This window comes from Cololabis saira, chromosome 20 (assembly GCF_033807715.1).
Source record: "Cololabis saira isolate AMF1-May2022 chromosome 20, fColSai1.1, whole genome shotgun sequence".
Lineage (NCBI taxonomy): Eukaryota > Metazoa > Chordata > Actinopteri > Beloniformes > Belonidae > Cololabis > Cololabis saira.
Genome location: NC_084606.1, coordinates 19,157,844 through 19,177,084, shown reverse-complemented (window position 1 = coordinate 19,177,084; position 19,241 = coordinate 19,157,844). Strand labels below are relative to the sequence as shown.

At 37.3% G+C, this 19,241-nt stretch overlaps 1 protein-coding gene and 1 long non-coding RNA gene across 3 annotated transcripts in view; both read left to right on the top strand.

Annotated features, from left to right (window-relative positions):
- LOC133420783 (uncharacterized) overlaps nucleotides 1-12,121 on the top strand; it is an 89,255-nt gene extending 77,134 nt beyond the window's left edge. The window contains exons 8-9 of one of the 2 annotated variants that reach the window (XM_061710611.1): nucleotides 7,664-7,723; nucleotides 11,254-12,121. In XM_061710611.1, coding sequence (XP_061566595.1) covers nucleotides 7,664-7,723; nucleotides 11,254-11,258 — 65 coding nt within the window. In that variant the 3' untranslated portion in view covers nucleotides 11,259-12,121. The remainder of the gene's footprint in view (nucleotides 1-7,663; nucleotides 7,724-11,253) is intronic. The other variant, XM_061710610.1, reaches the window with a different exon arrangement.
- LOC133420790 (uncharacterized) lies at nucleotides 814-1,571 on the top strand. The gene is made up of 3 exons (XR_009770633.1): nucleotides 814-875; nucleotides 1,213-1,248; nucleotides 1,445-1,571. It is a non-coding gene; the product is annotated as an uncharacterized LOC133420790 (long non-coding RNA).
- Nucleotides 12,122-19,241: the final 7,120 nt, after the last annotated feature.

Here is a 19,241-nt window from a genome sequence, read left to right as displayed (position 1 = left end):
TTACACGTACAGCTAGCTGAGTGTCTTCTCCTCATTTGGTCGGGAGTTGCTATGCAGTCCCGCGGCCCTCGCGGCCCACATGTACAAAACTGAAATCTTTTTGCGGCCCACTAGATGGCGCTCGCGGCCCAAGTGTGGGCCGCGGCCCTATGGTTAAGAATCACTGCCATAGGGTGCTCTCGTGATTCAAATCTGTTTGAACCAACTTCCGAGGTGTCGGGACCTTCACGTGGGGTAGGAAGCTGGAGTCACAACAAAAGGTGTCGAGTCCAGTTGTCTGTTTGAGCCAACTTCCGAGGTGTCGGGACCTTCATGTGGGGTAGGAAGCTGGAGTCACAACAAAAGGTGTCGAGTCCAGTTGTCTGTTTGAGCCAACTTCCGAGGTGTCGGGACCTTCATGTGGGGTAGGAAGCTGGAGTCACAACAAAAGGTGTTGAGTCCAGTTGTCTGTTTGAGCCAACTTCCGAGGTGTCGGGACCTTCACGTGGGGTAGGAAGCTGGAGTCACAACAAAGGTCTTGAGTCCACTTCAAAGCCCTGTAGGGGGTAGGGGCTGGAGCTTCCCATGACAATGTGGCTCGACACTTGCTTTGAGCCAGTGGCAACGAAATTTCGTTCCACATGTACTTTTGGAATGTCAATAAAGTGAACCTTGAACATTGAACCTTGAATTTAATTTGTCGGAAGCAAAGACAGAAATAGAAGTTAGAATAAATGTCACGTTCAGTATTTACAGGACACATGTTGCAGAATTGGTTTTTAAAAGTTTTTCTTGTTCTTTCTTTCTTTTTAACTGTTTTCTCTTTCCACCAAGAATTAGTGGTGACTGAGATCTGATGAAGAAGATGGGACACCCTTTGTTCTCTGAGTTATTCTGTGAGTATGTCATGATGATGTTTTCTGCTTAGATCATACAAACAGAGGAAACACGTAAACAGAGAGCAGTGTAAAACTCATTTGTAGACGTGTTGAGAGCTGGAAAAAGGAAACTATTGGTTTTAATCAACATGCAGTAGTTGCTTTCTAGACAGTTCTTGGTAGAAACGTCATTCAGATTCTAGATGACTGTTGATGGTTTTATATTAGCTATTCACCAGCAGTTGTACATCTTACTTTCTTATGTTGTACATCAAACAGTAGCAGCTGCAATCTTATATTGATTTTGAGAGATATATAAGTGTATTCATCTCTGTAATTCCCACCTTCACTGCAGTGCTGTGTTCTCTCCTCTACACCGGACGAGCTCAAGGTGATGCTTTTTTACACTTTTTTATTTATTGTTGGATTAATCTCAACCTGCCTCATCACTGTCAGACACATCCTTTGTCACTTTGTTTGGTTTTATATCTACCAGATGGTTTCAGTGCACGTATCTGAACACAGAGAGATGATCAAAGTTTATAAAAGTGTTGTACGTTACAGATTATATGTTTGTGTTGTTCTAGATGCTGTTCTGACTATTGAACCCAGTTGGTCGACTTATTTTGCTGGAGAGTCTGTTACCTTCATATGTGACATGAAGGAAGGAAGAAACGATGACTGGGAATATAAAATCATCTGGGATGGTCGGGATCTTGTTCCTTACGATACACACCAATCCTACAAATTATATCCTCTGCAAACCTCTTACACTGGTGAATATCAGTGTCGTGGTCGACGTAGATCCTCAGATGTAACAAAGGACAGTATTATTGTCTCTTTAACTGTTTCAGGTAAGTCCTCAGTTTCATCAGCATGAATAAGTTTATTATGATTATTATCATGTTTGAGTCCTGCTCATATATTCATATTACTTTTGGTTTTATTAATTACAGATTTAATGTATTTTCATATCTGTAAGTTATTTATTTTGGAAAAACCTGAAACATCAAACGTTGAGCAGGATCTCAGAATTTTTTTTAAAATGAGTCAAATAAAGAAGTGAACTAAATAAATGAATGATCTTTGTATCAATAGCAAAATTAAATCACGATTCTAAAAGCCTTGCATTGAGGTTATAAAGTCATTAATACAAATTAAACCTCATAGTTTATGTTTTCTGGTTTAAATGAACATGTTTTTGTTGTTAATAACAATATAAACTTTGAAGTGTTTAGTACTCACAAATGTTTCTCAGCTGTCAAACGCAGCTAAAGTCTTATTTTTAATTAACATATGTCTTTTCACATTTTAAACTTGTGCATTTTTGTCATATTTTTATTGTAACGAAGAAAAAAAGAGAAAGATTAAAATAATTTACCTCATATTTTACTTTAAAGGAGCCGTCTGTAAGAAATGGCCAAAACTGGTACTGCAGTCACTTTCAAAATATTGTTGAGCGGCGTGTACCCTCCCCCTCCTCCCCCCGACCAGAGGTTGCCAGGTAGGCTGCAGAATGCAGCAGGAACGTAGGCTGCCATGGCTGCGATAATTAGAGCCGAGCTGGCAACCCGGATGCCGAAACAATACTGACTTGGTGATTGGGAGATAGGTGGAGGGTGGAGCTTCAGAAACAATACTGACTTCATGATTGGGAGATAGGTGGAGGGTGGAGCTTCAGAAACAATACTGACTTGGTGATTGGGAGATAGGTGGAGGGTGGAGCTTCAGGCCAAAACAAAAAATGACAACATAAACATCAGTTGAGGGCTGCAACTCCTCTTTTTAAACTGGAATATCCTGGCTTGAGTGCTGTTGTCAGTGACATAAGTATTTGAAATGAACATGATTTTTAAACGTCTGTTGACATATCGGGGTCATTTTATGATTAGTTTTATTATTGCTTTTACATACAGCTCCTTTAATGCTTATAATTATCATGTTTATGTTTTGAATAATAGAATATAAACCCAAACCCAGACTGGTTCAAGACTCAAAAACTACACCAGTAGGAGGAAGTGTGACTCTGAGCTGCTCTGTGGAGAACTCTGCTGGATGGAAATACGACTTGTTTAGACGAACCTCATTCAGTGAGGAAGTCAGACTCAGAAAAAATTATGTAAATGGATTTATCAGAGTCTCCCAAGGAGGCATCTACAGGTGCATAGGATCAAGAGGAGAACCAACCTTCTACACTGATATCAGTGATGAAGTCATCTGTGTGATAACCTGTAAGTTCTTTAACTTTGTTTAAATATGAATATTTTCACAAAGAGTGAAAATATAACCTTTACTTTCTTGATTTCATGTGTTTTTATATCTGGTGGAAAAAGTTACAAACAAGGTTGTTGTGATGCAACAACCCAACTGGCCTCAGATATGCAGAGGTGAGACGATCACTCTGACATGTGAGGTTCAGGGAGGTGAAACCACTGAGTGGGAGTATGAATGGAGAAAATCTGGTTCACTTACACCATGGAAATATGAGAAAACGTGGACTTTCACTGCTTCTGAGTCCAGCAGTGGAGACTACACATGTAAGACCAGACGCAGAGACGACCCGTATTCTTCAACAGAGACAAGTGAAGCCTTCAGATTGTTGCTATCAGGTAAATCATGTTTGTTGATGTTTGGTCCAAACGTATAAATTGTATAAAGATGTTATTTTTCATATCCCTGACGGTTGACACTAAAGGAGGCAGAAACTGTAACACATTTTTAATCATTTGGATGTTTCAAGTGTTTAGAAAATAAACTTAAATCAAAGTTTTAGGCTCAAAAAGAAGTGATTTTTTTCCGAATGACAGGTAACTTTGAAAGACGTCAGTTCTCACCAGCAAAGATGTTCAATCAAGACAATAAGGGTGTTTAATGTATCCAACAAATTACTGATTATAACTTAATACTTTGTTGAATCAAAAATAAATATAAAGTTTAAAAATAAAGATCATGTCACAGTATTTTAATGGATTTTTCCAAATTCTTAAAAATACATTTTCATAAACTAATAATAACTAATTTTGTTCATTTTATTATCGGTGTGCCACCATATTTTTGTTTTATGAAATCCTGGTGATTTTCCAACTTTGTCCTCCAATCTCCTGCACTTCCAATCTTCCTATCGAGTTATGTATTCATGAACGACATGTTTAAGTCTTAGATGGATAATTCAATCCTTAATTATTACATTGGCTCATAAAGTAATCATGTAATTTTTTTTTCAAAAGTTGATCGAGTTAGCGGGTTATTAACAACATTTTTATGACATATTTGGTTAAATATAGAAAAAGATGAAAATCTCCCTTGTTAACCGTGACTTTATGTCTGTTCATAGCAGCTGGTTTTAGGGGGCGGAGTCAGACACTCCATTCAACTCAACATGATGTCATATTTGTAATTGGTGTTAGAGATTTCTGTTGTCATCTTCTAATGTACAGAAGGTGTCTTTCATTACAATGAAACAGATAAATCATCTTTATTCTCATCTCCATGACAGATGAACCAAAGGTTCAACTGAGAGCCGACGTCAGACTCATCCCAGTTGGAGGCAGAGTGACTCTGAGCTGCTCAGTGAACCCGTCATCATCTGGTTGGAGATACTACTGGTACAGAGACGAGGAATCCTCTGAACCCCTGACCTCACCAGATGCTGTTTTCCAGTCAGATGGACAAATTAGTGTCTCACAGGGAGGAATCTACTGGTGCAGAGGAGGAAGAGGAGAACCAGTTTACTACACAACCTTCAGTGATCCAGTCAACATTTATACAGGTGTTGAGTTTAAAGAGGTTTACTTGAAATAGTTTAACCTGAAAAATAATGATTATATTTATGAATTATTCTTTAAAATTAATACTTCAAGTAATAATCCTATTTGCATTTTCTTGTTTGATGGTTTCTTGAACGTTTACAGCTCCAAACAGAGTAGCTGTGACTCTGCACCCCAACTGGCCTCAGATATACAGAGGAGAGAAGATCACACTCCGATGTGAAATCCACGGAGGAGACACTGAGTGGGAGTATGAATGGACGACCAGCAGCTCAAACAAACCACCAAATCTAAATGAATTCACTATTCATCCAGTTTATTCATCAAACAATGGAACCTACAAGTGTAAAGGCAGAATTAAAAATAAACCTATTTCAACAAATTGGAGTGATTCCTTCAGATTGACAATTTTAGAAAGTGAGTGACATCTCCAGTTGTGGTATAATGGGAACAGATTTTCACAGAGACAGAATGATGTTATCTTTGACGGATAGACGTTTCATATAAACTATCTTCAATAACAGCAAATGTCTCCAACAGCGTCTCAACCTGTCCTCTCTGTGTCTCCATCATGGCTGAGTCCTGGAGTCTCAGTGACTCTGAGCTGTGAGGTCAAACATCCGTCTGCAGGATGGAGCTTCTACTGGTATAAAGCTCTTCCTCAACTACCAAATCTGTCCTACATCTATGAGCTGCTACCTGGTAGCACCAGCGGGACTGCACAGGACTCCTACATCATTGATGTAGGAGTCATTGATGGACAGACACACACAGCAGGATATGCATGTAGAGCTGGACGAGGAGACCCAGTGATCTACACTCCTTACAGTCAGACTAAGATGGTCTGGTCTGCAGGTCAGTTTCTACACTGGTTTATTGTTTTCCCTCTCTGTCAACACTGGTGTTTTCTGCTGCTGTTTGAAAGACTACAGGCTGTCTTTTATTGGTTCTGGATGTTTAAGGTCCTGTAATGTTACAGATGTATAAATAATACATCACCATGAGGTCTGATCCTTCATCATGGTTTGTTTTTCAGATCCTCATCCTTCAGCGTCTCTCACAGTAAGTCCTGACAGAGTTCAACACTTCAGTTCTGACTCTGTCTCACTGACCTGTGAGGGAAACTCTACTGAGTGGAGAGTGAGGTTGACTCTTGACAACTACACGTCTACCTGTTCCTACTGGGGGACAATGACCGGATCAACATGTGTTGTTCATCCACTGCTGCACAGTAATACAGTGTTCTGGTGTGAGTCTGGATCAGCATTCAGCAACGCAGTCAACATCACTGGACAGAGTGAGTTTCATCACAGTTTTTTATCATTGAGACTTTATGACAAATTTATTATCAGTATCAAATGTTTAAGGCTGTTTGGAGGTTGACTGATACCAAAGTACAACATTTTCTATCAGTTCAAGGTGATTGATTAAAAAAACAAGACATTTTTTTTGCAAATACAAATGTACATTTTGTAGATAATTTGCTAAACCTTCCATAGAATTTCAAATCTTCAATCTTCAAGTCCTGTTTTAATTGAAAATCTGTAGAAATTTTAATGTCTCAAAAAGCAGAATAATTATTGTTCCTCATTTGTGGTTTAGACAAACTGCTAAATATGTAACTGAATGTGCATTCAATAATATAAAAGATAATTCATTTATTCATTTTTATTTATTTATTCTTTATTTAATTCATTGATAAAATAAAACAATAAACAATTTAAATAATTTAAAGCATGACCTGAAACAAATCCTAATCAGAAGTTGAATGTTCATGTTTTCCAGGTATTCTTGGTATCATCCTGGTGAACCCCGTCCATCCTGTGACTGAAGGAGCTTCTGTTAGTCTGAGCTGCAGACTGAGAGAACAAAATCTACTTTCCAGTGTGTTTTTCTACCACAATGACAAACTTATCCCGAATGATGGCAGAGGGGAGCTGAATATCTCTGCAGTGTCACAGTCACACGAAGGTTTCTACAAGTGTGAACATTCAGGAAAAGTTTCACCCCAGAGTTGGATGGCAGTAAAATGTGAGTAAATGTTCAGTTGTTCTTGGTTTGCAGGTACAGAGGGATTATAAAAAACCTTTTATTTTTTCTTCTTTTTTTACAGCGGTGTCCAGAACAGAGAGTTCTTCATTTCTTTTTCTGGTTTGGTTGCTGGTTCCTGTCATTTTACTGAGTTTTCTTCTGCTGCTGTTGTGTCTCTACAAGAAGTCAAAAGGTGAGAACTTTTATTCTTTTAAATAACTTGATTTCACTTATAATTAAAAAAGCATGCGTTTATAGCTTTTTCTTTAATGTGCCTCCAGGTTAGGGTTAATTTTAGTTTTCAAATGCTGTCAATCATAATTTATACGGATATATACTGATTTTATAATACAAACCTTTACTCTGACAAAATACACTACTTAACTATCTGAAACATTTATCTCATTTTCTAGATTCATGCTGTATCAGGTTGGTACATCTCTGTTTCATTTTAACCATAAACCATCAGTTCTTCTCTTTTCTGTGTTCGATTAACTGTGTTTATTGTGTTTTAGGTGGATCCAGTCAGACAGCAGTCAGAACTCCACCACAAATCAACCAGTAAACCAGCCTGAAACTGTTGAATACGACTCTCTTCTCCACGGTCTGAAAATAAACTGTTTTTGTTTTTTGTGTTTTGTTTTGTGGTCATCAGAGAAAAAATATTATTCACAACCAAAAATATCCAGAGTTTAAACATGTACAATTTTCACAAGGAACTTTTAAAATCAATTAAACTTGAACTACAATTAAAGAGACTTCAATAAATAAACATGTTTTTATTGCAGGTTCTGTTGATGTCTATGAGACCATCAGACCCTCAGATACTGGAACTGGTACAGAACATCTTCCAAACATTTACTAAATTATACTTCATCTGACGTCAGGCTGTGTCAAATAACTTTTATAATTCACCAAATATTTCAGATGAACAATTAACTTCAAAACCATGAGCATGAATACATGAAACTAAGACTGTTTTCACAAAAATATATTTTATCTTCACAGGGAATCATCGCAAACAAGAGGAGGATGCTGTTTACATCAATATGAAGACAAGAACTGCAGGTAGAGTCACCTGCACCAGTCAGAAGTTTATCTATCTATCTATCTATCTATCTATCTATCTATCTATCTATCTATCTATCTATCTATCTATCTATCTATCTATCTATCTATCTATCTATCTATCTATCTATCTATCTATCTATCTATCTATCTATCTATCTATCTATCTATCTATCTATCTATCTATCTATCTATCTATCTATCTATCTATCTATCTATCTATCTATCTATCTATCTATCCATCCATCCATCCATCCATCCATCCATCCATCCTCTCTTTCTTTTTGTAAATAAAGGGCTTAAAATACAGCCAATTCTAAGGAAACTAGTTTTAAAGCCTCCTTAATAACTTCTCAACCAAAGGCCAAATTGAACAATCACTTTTAACTTTAAAGTTTTAAACAAGTGCAGTTTTACTACTGCAGACACACATCACAGCTTTGTTTCAGTTCGGACAGATTTTGATTGTTATTTTTTTTAAAAACAACCTTTCTACTACTACTAATGCTACTGTCTTTTAGCAGACGCCTTTATCCAAAGTGACTCACATCTGAGAGAACAATATTCTAAAAATATTGATCTAAACCGTTTAAATGTGTGTTGGTATCATTGTCCTGCAGGTAGTTGTGGGTCATCAGTTCGGTTCGTCAGCTGCATTAATGAGTGTCCACATTCTACCACTAGATGGAAGCAGAGTGAAAGATGTCAAATCACGCACTTCTAAGACCCTGAACAATCTGTCTGCTTTATTTACACATTGATGACTCATTGATGCTGTGTAGAAAATGATTTGCTTTCAATTGTCGCAAATATCATTATGTTTCATTGGTTTGCTCAATATAACATTCAGAGTCTCCGCTGTCTTTACTGAATCACGTAATCCACAGATTTTAACTAGATTTACAGATTTACACTGATGCACAATATGAGTCACACAATGAGATAAAAAGTTAATCAGCCCAGGTGTCAGTTTGGTGACAAAAACTGAATTTCATTTAGTGCAATTTGCTCATGTGCAGTTAAAAAAAAGAAGAAAAACAACATGAAAACACTGCATATCGCTCGATTCTCTTTTTTTCTTAAAGGGAACCCTGGCTATTAAGACATGTAGTTCTTAAAAGATAAATGTTGGTATCAATTATAACAATGTGATATAAAAAACCTTTTTGATGTCTTTGTTTTTATAAAATTTGAAAATATAATTTAACTCGTAGGTCGCCATTGTTGTTTACACCGCAATGCATTCTGGGTAGTGACGTCACACGGTTGCACCTGCTGGCCCCCGTACACTGTTTTGACTGTTCAACGAGATAATCCAGAGGATAAACATGTCATCTGTTCAGCCATTTCAATTTGAACCCGAGCACAAGGTCAAGGAGGAAGACAACACTGAAAACCCATCTCAAAACGAGCCAAATGAAGACCAAAAAAGACGGGATGAGGCGAGAGTGGGACAAAATCCCAGCAACTGCGTCTCAATGCAAACAGAGGAGGAGAGCGTTTGCTGTCAAGAGCTCGTGTTTTTGTCAGCAGCTGTTCACTTTAAGCTATTGTGTGATAAAACATATTCCAATATCAATAATTCTGGAGATTATTAGCATCCACCGCTGTCCTATGCTTTATAAATCGTTAGGACAGTGGCGCCGCCAGGATTCAGTTTTGTAATAGGCACAGAAACAGTACGTCCACTGCTTTATACGGCTAATTTCAGGCTCTCACTCCTGAATATTACACTATCCATTAGGGAGAGGATAGGTTGGTTGGCTATTCAGTGTTCAATAAGTATATCAAAGATCTTTTTTCCTCAAACAAAACTTTGCAGGGACAAATTGGATAAAGTGCGCACGGCGCACTACAGATATGGTGACATTATTATGCGCATCAGAAACACAGATGAAAACAGAAACATTATGGTGTCAACGCATCAGAAACACAGATGAAAACACAGCTAAACAGGTGCACCTGTTTAGCTGTGTTTTCATCTGTGTTTCTGATGGCGGCGCAACAGAAACCCAGATGAAAATGGAGCTAAAAACATTAAGGTGACGGCGCACCTACAAAAAAGTAAAAAAAAAAAAAAAAAAAAGTGCTGCACCATAAAGCATGAACTATAAAAACACCATAAAACTCAGACAGACTAACAGACCACACGTTTCAACTAGCAGATAGCCGATGCTACAATAAAAACCCCAGCCAGATCTGCGCATCATTAAATTAAATAAAGATGTTCTTGCCTATTTGAGTCTGCGCCTCCCGTTTCGTCAAAGTCCCGGGCCAGTCCCCTCAGCCTCTGGTCTGTCATCAAACGGTGGACCCAGCACGTACCAAAAATAAATCCTTCAAAAAAAGGGTATGCACATTGCGTACAGGATTCCGGCTGGCTGCGCCGCTGCGTTATATACAGTTTAATGCACTGGTAAGATGCGCACGACTTTGATCTTTTTTTTTTTTTTTTTTTTACTTTTTTGTAGGTGCGCTGTCACCTTAATGTTTTTAGCTGCATTTTCATCTGGGTTTCTGTTGCGCCGCCACCTGTTTAGACGTGTTTTCATCTGTTTCTGGGTGCGCCGTCACTTTTAATGTTTAGTTGTGTTTTCATCTGTGTTTCTGATGCGTTGACACCATAATGTTTATGTTTTCATCTGTGTTTCTGATGCGCATAATACTGTCACCATAGTGCGCCGTGCGCACTTTATCCAATTTGTCACTGCAAAGTTTTTTTTGAGGAAAAAAGATCTTTGAAATACTTATTGAACACTGAATAGCCAACCAACCTATCCTCTCCCTAATGGATAGTGTAATATTCAGGAGTGAGAGCCTGAAATTAGCCGTTTAAAGCAGTGGACGGACTGTTTCTGTGCCTATTAGGAAACTGAATCCTGGCGGCGCCACTGTCCTAATGATTTATAAAGCATAGGACAGCGGTGGATGCTAATAATCTCCAGAATTATTGATATTGGAATAGGTTTTATCACACAATAGCTTAAAGTGAAGCTGCTGACAAAAACACGAGCTCTTGACAGCAAACGCTCTCCTCCTCTGTTTGCATTGAGACGCAGTTGCTGGGATTTTGTCCCACTCTCGCCTCATCCCGTCTTTTTTGGTCTTCATTTGGCTCGTTTTGAGATGGGTTTTCAGTGTTGTCTTCCTCCTTGACCTTGTGCTCGGGTTCAAATTGAAATGGCTGAACAGATGACATGTTTATCCTCTGGATTATCTCGTTGAACAGTCAAAACAGTGTACGGGGGCCAGCAGGTGCAACCGTGTGACGTCACTACCCAGAATGCATTGCGGTGTAAACAACAATGGCGACCTACGAGTTAAATTATATTTTCAAATTTTATAAAAACAAAGACATCAAAAAGGTTTTTTATATCACATTGTTATAATTGATACCAACATTTATCTTTTAAGACCTACATGTCTTAATAGCCAGGGTTCCTTTTAATACTGTCACCTGAATATTATTACTTTATTTCTGCTGTACAAATGAATCCTAACAGCTGCTTTCCGTTTAAACCCCACTCCAGACTGATGATGTCATCCAACCAGAATAAAGAAAAAGAAAAAAATACAGAAAAAACGTATGTAAAGTTTATATTCACCTGAAGGTCAAAATATGTTTATTTCACTTTTCAGTTTTAGTTACATCTGAATGTGTTTTTTTGTGTCAAAATGCAGAAACAGACAAATGTTTGAAATATGTTATCTTTTGTGTTCTGATATATTAGTTTTGAAGTCAGCATCTTTTGTTCTGGACATCAACAATTACATTTATATCTTGTATTTTTTTATTTATGATGTTATAACATTAGAACTGTATGAACTTTGTTTTTACTTGTGGAGGAATTATGAAAGTCTTTTTTTATTTTTCATGTTTATTCTCTTCTTAAGTGTTTTATGCATTCTTTAACTTTATTTTAGCAGTCAGTTTTTGTATTTTTATGCTTTTAAAGGTTGTGTATTTTTTGTACTCTCAAATATAAAACACTGTTATGAGCAATGTAGCTGATCATAGTCTTACTGTCAGGGTTTGACACTTCCCCCCAGTTTGAGTTTCAGTTCTGTCCCTCCTGTTTCCCATTTGCCCTGATTGTGTCTGCACCTGTGTCTCGTCGTGTCTCGTTATCCCCTGTGTATATCTGGTCTTGTCATTCCTTTGTTCCCTGTCGGTCCGTACTGTTTGTTCCCTCCATGTGCTCCTGGTTTTCGATCCCTGTGTACGTGATTTAATTTTGATCCTGCCAAGCAGCGCTTTTGTTTTTACCCTTTATAGAATAAACCCTTGTGTTTTTTTGAGAACTCCTGCCTCCAGCCCTCTCTCTCTCCTGCGTTTGGGTCCTCAACAACACACCTTGTGACACTTACAGTGTCAAGAAGACAATGTTTTTATTTCTTTAATCATCTACAAATGTATCAATAGAAATTAATAAAATATTTACTACACAACATATATTGTGTTATTATCTTAATACAGATTCAAGTGTGAGATTAGTGTTTCATGCTTCTTTTAGATGTTACAGATGCTGAACAGACTTCTACAAATGATTCACTGGTTCATCCTCTCTCATATCTCCTCCAACAAACCTCGTTTCTCCTCCAGGAACATTTTAGGAATTGAAACATCCTCCAAAACATTTGATACCTGGATCACAGGCAGGAGGACGGAGGAGAGGAGACGAGGAGACACAAATGACACAGATGGGACGAGTCTATAGAAAACTTCTTATGAACACCGTTCAAACATTCCTGCAGCTTGTTGATAACAAAAACAGAAAAACTAAAAAGATGTGATTAATGTTCCTGCAGGAAGAAAGAAAAGAATCTGTTGGCTTCAGGTTTAATAAAAAAACTTCAAGACTTTGGTCATTTAAACTGTTTTATGTTTCAATTAAGTCCTTAAATAACAATGATACTGTCAGATCGCTGTCACAGTTTAAATAGTTTATTATAATTACTACATGCAACAACAACCCAGTCGGGTTTCAGCATAAACTTCATAGAAAAGTTGTTATAATTGATCTCATCATTGAGCTCATGATCAGAAGTTAGAAAAACTAACTTAATAATTTTGTTAGTTTGAATCACATCAGACTTAAATTACATGCAAACATGTTTATCTAAAGTAAAATTATATTAAACTGTATTTCTCACGTGTGTTCATGTGCAGCATGAAGAAAACTGGCTGCTCTGTTATAATTGTAGCTAAACTCTCCAGGTGAACTACTGACTGATTCATATTGGGTTCTGATCAATTTCCCTATTGATCAACATTTTATTCAAATGTTTCAACCAGATGTGACGATATGATGTTATGAAGATATTATAATAATTTCAATTCTTCCAAGGTGCTTAACTTTTAAATGAAAAGATTCCAAAACTCGTCCATCACATGATTTTGAATTTGGATTGTGTTTATTATCCTAAAGATAGATTATTATTTTATTTATTCATACTTAAATAATAAATTAGTATTAACCTAACTTAAAGTAAACAGACATTTCTTTCACTGACGTGACCATGAAACTTCAAACACACAGACGCCATTTTTTTATGTTTCTGAAGTTTTTTTTCAACAACTTTATAACCATGTGACCTCGACATTTCAAAGTTATGCTGAATCGTGGGACTGAAATAGAAAACACACATTCTTATTCTAAAACACACATTCATTCTTACACTGAACTAAGTACTGACATTGATTTCTGGAGTTCTGGATGAGACTTGTCCTGGTAAATAGAAACAAAGGTAAGACAGCAGCAGAAACGCTCTGCAGGCAGGAGATCTGCAGTAGCTGAGGTTAGTTTGTTGATGAAAGTAATAAGTAATACAATAAGAAAACGGATCAAAACTGATACAAAATGTAAATAATTGATTTCACAAAGTTATTCTCTCAGTTCTTGGTTGATTGTCCTTTCATTTCATAATACAGAATGTAGGACAGGTTTTTCACATAAATATTTCAGAGCTGTGCTTTCTGGCAGCTATATGAATATGTCCAGATTAGTTATTTTGTTGGTGCCGTGTCCCAGTGTAAAGATGCATTTAATGAAGTCTGTTTTGTTCTCTGAGGACCCCAACTCTCCATCCTGTGTCCCCCTGATTTTTCAAACTGAAGATAAACCCATAATTTTGTCTTCATTGTCTCAAGTTACTGGATTCACTTTATTGCAAACCACTGCAAATGGTCCACAGACGTCAACATCTCCCTGACGTTGCACTTGGAAACACATGTGTGAGGATGCTGTTCATTGATCACAGCATTCAACACTACTGTTCCCAGAAAAGCTTTTCAGAAAGCTCAAGATCCTGAATCTAACATCTCAAGTCTGTAATTGGATCCTGGACTCCTTGATTGACTGAACACATCTACTATCACAAATTAACCTATCACACATGGTTTTAGACTGTGGCAGGAAGCAGGACAGAAAACCCACACAAGCACAGAGAGAATTTGTGAGCTTATGAATGATTTGATTTGAAATTGTAGTTGTTTTTTTTATTCATTGTTGTACTTTATTGTTTGTTCTACCAAACAAGTGCAGGTGTTTCTTGGAAATGAGACCCCACGTCTCAATGTATCTAAAAAAATAAAATAAGTGAAGCAGTTGTGTTTTCACTAAATACTGGTTGGTTGTTTTGTTTTTCAGTAGATCTGGACCACGCTGAATGTTCCTCCTAGTTCTGTATCAATTATTATAATTCACCTCCAGACCAGGCTCTTGTAACTGTGTTTTCTTCTATTTAAGATTAAAAACCAAAGAAAAATGAAAACATGTCAGGCTGCTTCTCCGTGTGACCACTAGAGGGCGACTTTACCTGATAATAAAAGTGAGATATTTCATGTAAATGACAAAATCTGACTATAAAATTATGTGTTTACAAATGATAGAATAGTTATAAAATGTTGAAACAAAAATTATGGTTCAGTGTTTACTTTGTTGAAAAAAAAAATAAAGGAAGCCTTCAAGTTTCTTTCTTTACATTTGCATTTCTTTGCATTTGACCAGCTTTTATAGCGACTGCAACATTAACCCTTCAGGTCAGTTTAGTGCATTAAAATCTTCAAATATGAACTAAAGCAGCAGACAGACCCACTGACTGCTGTAACTCTACCTACATCAGTGTAAACAGCGCCTTCCTCTGGTTAATGATGAAAAGTTCAACTGGAGTAAAGAAGCCAAAAACTGATCAAGGGGGAGGAAAACAGAAAATTAACAGAAACTAACACAGTCAAGCTCATTTGACATCACAGACGGTGGTTTTGTCTGCTTCGTCAGTCCCTACGCTTGCTCCACTGAACTCCACGACAAAAGAAAAGTAGCCATTTATCTAGACAAGACAGTGTGCGCTAAATGTGTGCACTTCACTCACAATACAGTGTGATGTCACAATATACAACAAATGCTAAACTAAAAAAAAAACAAACCTAACACATGTAGATGTTTGGATATTACCTAACCACCTTTGTGATGGATACGGCCGTCACAACTTTAACTAACTATCAGAAATAAAGCTGCTTTGACCACAGCGCTCTTTGACATGAGTGCACCTTTTCTTCTGGGGTTGCACACTTCATTTTTAAATATGTACTTTTAAAGTATATATATATTTATATGAGAAAATGAAAACTTTGAAACTAAGTTTAAACAGCAGCACAGCAGGCCAGTGATCAGCACTGTGGCCTCACAGTGAAGAGGTTCCTGGTTCAAACCCCAGCAGGAACTTTCCGGTGGGAGTTCATGTTCACACTGTGTCTGCAGGAGGTTACCATGGTTTCCTCTCTGAGAGGAACATTTCTATTTTCCTCAAAACTTGTGAGACTATGCTTGCCTTTTAGTGTAAAGTGTGTACACAGCTACACAACACAATCAAGTCTGATTTCACACAGGTGAGGTTGTACTGAAAATAATTCTACCAAACGAGACAACGTCGACCGTTTAAAGGTGAAATATACAGTTAAATTCAAAGTAAGTCAAAAAAGGTCAAATATATCCCAGACTCCTGAGGGTTCATCTTGTTATGTGTGTAGTGTTTTTGTGCTCTATGAGCTACTGACACCATCTACCTATCCATCTACCTACCTATCCATCCATCTGTCTTTCATGATGGAGACTTGAGACAGCAGAGCAGTTGAGCAGTGAGATCATACAGGCAGTAAAAAAGAGAGGTGAAGAAGGACAGTCAGTTTACCAGTCTGCAGCTCTTGTCACACAAGCTGACAGCATGACTAGTCAGTTTTACAAAGAACTGGCAGCAATCATGAAATCAGATGACTGCTTTTGTAATCATTGGTTGATTTTAAAAAACTGACAACATATTTTAATTAGTGGATGAAGTCTAAACTGTATATTAATGGAGACGTATCCCCTCAATGTTTCAAGATGCTGACGTCACCTCTGATGAACCCAGCTGACCCGTGTACCGCTGTATGATTAAACTAGAGTAAAAAATAAATGTTTATTCAAATACATGTTTGATTCTCTGTGAAGAAAACATTTTTGAAGAGAACTTTCTGCTGCAACAGGAACAAAGGTAGAAATATATCTTCTCACACTAACTTCACCACACTGTTTCTGTTTTTTCTTCTTTCTTCACTTCCTGTGAATGAACTCATGACCACAATGAAAAAACAAAATTTTATCATAATCTGTAGGAAAGTATTACTTCCACACTAAAATAAAGAAATGCTTTACATCGCTGAAGATCAGTGTTTTGATCTGAGCTTTAGTTTTCTCATGTTTGATAAACTGTAAATAAAATACACCTACACACACACACACACGCGCACACACACACACACACACACACACACACACACACACACACACACACACACACACACACACACACACACACACACACACACACACACACACACGAACACAAGCAACTTGACCCTGAAATGATCAGATCTTTTTAAACAGGGACACTGAAATTAAAAGATACTGAATAATTTGTTCTCAAATATTTTAGTCACGTCCACAAATTGTTGTTTGGAAGGGACTCGAGCAATAAAATACACACATTACCCTGCAATTATTAGTGCATTGTGTATCTTAGATGACAAATATTAAACAAAACAAGGCTACTTATTCTGTGGAAGGTTTCTAGAGGTGTACTATTGGATGATATTTTTAATCATCTACACTTACTGACATTTTTTCATGCACATAAAACTGTTCTTTCATGACAAAGGCAAGCCAAGTTTATTTGTATAGCACAATTCAAGAAAAAGGTGATTCAAAGTGTTTTACAGAGACATCAAAACATCCCATGGTGGAAATAAAAAGCATGATAGACAGATATAGGGTTTTAAAAAAGAAATGGTCAGTAGTACCAATCAGTAAATAAAATGTTTAATAGTTGGCTTTTTCAATTCAAATGTGACGATATAGTTTTAACTCCAAAGTTAGTTGTGTAGTGGAGAAGGTCTGTGCTGCACAAACACCCACCTAACGCCAGTCCAACTTCCAGCTTGAGGCGATGCAGAAGTAAATACAAGTTGCAGTTCCTCGCCTCGCCTCCGGGGACTCGATCCAGAAACAGGTCAATCTCCTTTTGCTCTAAAATTAAAAAGTCAACTTCACAGCAGAAATAAACATATGCACGATCTGCTTCAAAAGATGTTTTTGGTGTCTGTTGTTTGATTTCACTTCCATGAAAACAATGAGAGGGAGGATCTTCTTTGTACCATTTTAAATGAAGTTATACAGTAAGATACATGTATTTGTAATATAAAATCTTTTGATTTGCAGTCGGCTCAACCATTAGCTAGATCAGGGATATCCTGGTCCTCGAGGGCCACTGTCCTGCATGTTTCAGATGTTTCCTGCTTCATCACAACCATGATACAAATGATCATGCAGACCTTGGTGACATGATGACCATTAATTAGAGTCAGGTATACTGATGCATTACAACATCTAAAACATTTGTTCTCAACCCTGGTCATCCAGTAACCCTGAGTGAAGTATCAGAAACAAGAAGAGAGGTGTCAGAAATGCTTCCTCCCTCTCTCATTTCATCAATCTATTTCTGTTTAGCTCGTCCTCCTTCACTTCCTGTGGTTGAAGTGATGGTTACAAGAAAAAAGAAGAGTTTCACCAGAATTTACAGAGAAGTACATCGTTCCTGCATCGAGCTGATGAGATACTTTACATTATTGAGGTTCAGTTTTGTGATATAAACTTGATGAAGAACAGATTTTCTGTTGGTGGAGGTCGTGGATTAACAACACTCATCATGCTGCGTTGATATCAGTGAGTACGATACAGTGACAAAGAAAAAGAACTGTCTTTATTGTTACTTCAGTTATTCTATTAAGATGTGTTTTTTTTGTTTATTCCACATATTTGACTTTAACAATGATATTCAGCAGCCTTAATAAATGTATTTCTTTAATTGAAATTCTTTGTAAAACTTCCATCTACTACAAACTTTGTCTCAGGAAACTTTATAGAGAAAGTAAACAAGTTTAATTCCAATAAAATTAAATCTTCAATTGAAATTAAAGCACAGTATAAACAAATTCAGTCTAATTATATTATCTTTTGTTATATTAAAATATACTCAAGTTTTATACAGTCCAGTTCAGCATCGAATTAAACTGAGATGAATATAATACCAATTTATTATAAAAATGTCTGACAAAGGACAGAGGAAGTCCTTTTAAAGAGGAAGAGACCTCCAGAACCAGATCAGGGAGGATCCATCTCCACTAGTTGAGGTAGAAGAAGTATTGAACTGTCAGACAGCATGTGTCAGTATGATGGTCACATTTGTACCAGGAAGTCTGTTTCTCTGCTGCTTTGCTCATCAATTTTAGATATAAAGTCATGGATGGCAGAGAAGTTTCTACAGCTCAACCAGGACAAAACAGAAGTTTTAATTATTGGTCCTGAAGCCAAGAGAGATAAACGTTTACCAAAACTACAAGTTTTTAAACCATCACACTGTGTAAAGATCCTGGGTTTTATTTTTGACTCTGAGCTTAATTTTATTCTTCATATCAAAAACACAACAAAAATAGTTTTTTATCACCTTGAGAACATAGCCAGAATCCACCCATTTCTCTCTCTCTGATGCATGCTTTTATCTCCAGTCGTATTGATTATTATTTCTAAACCTACTTTTAGGATTGTATGTTATATTTTTAAACTCTTTTAGTGTGTATTTTAACTTCATAGCCTATCTTATCCTGCTTTCTTGTAGCTTTTAGCTCCAGTGTTTCCTCATGGGGAGCCTCCATGCTGGGAGTGACTCTGGCCTGCAGGGGGTCGTCCTGGTTCTGGTTCTGGTCCGGATGGTTGTGGAGCTCTGCACCACGGCTTCACCGCTGTGGTGTGGACTCCTCTATCCGTCCAGGCCGGGATGGTTTCTGTGGGGGAAACCCTTGTAGCTGCGGGTTAAGGGACCTCCTGGCGTGGATAACTCCCTGATACCGTTTCCTCACCTGGATCCTCAGAGCTCAGCCATGTACTAGTGTGAGCCTGTCTGTGTGTGTGTGTGGGGGGGG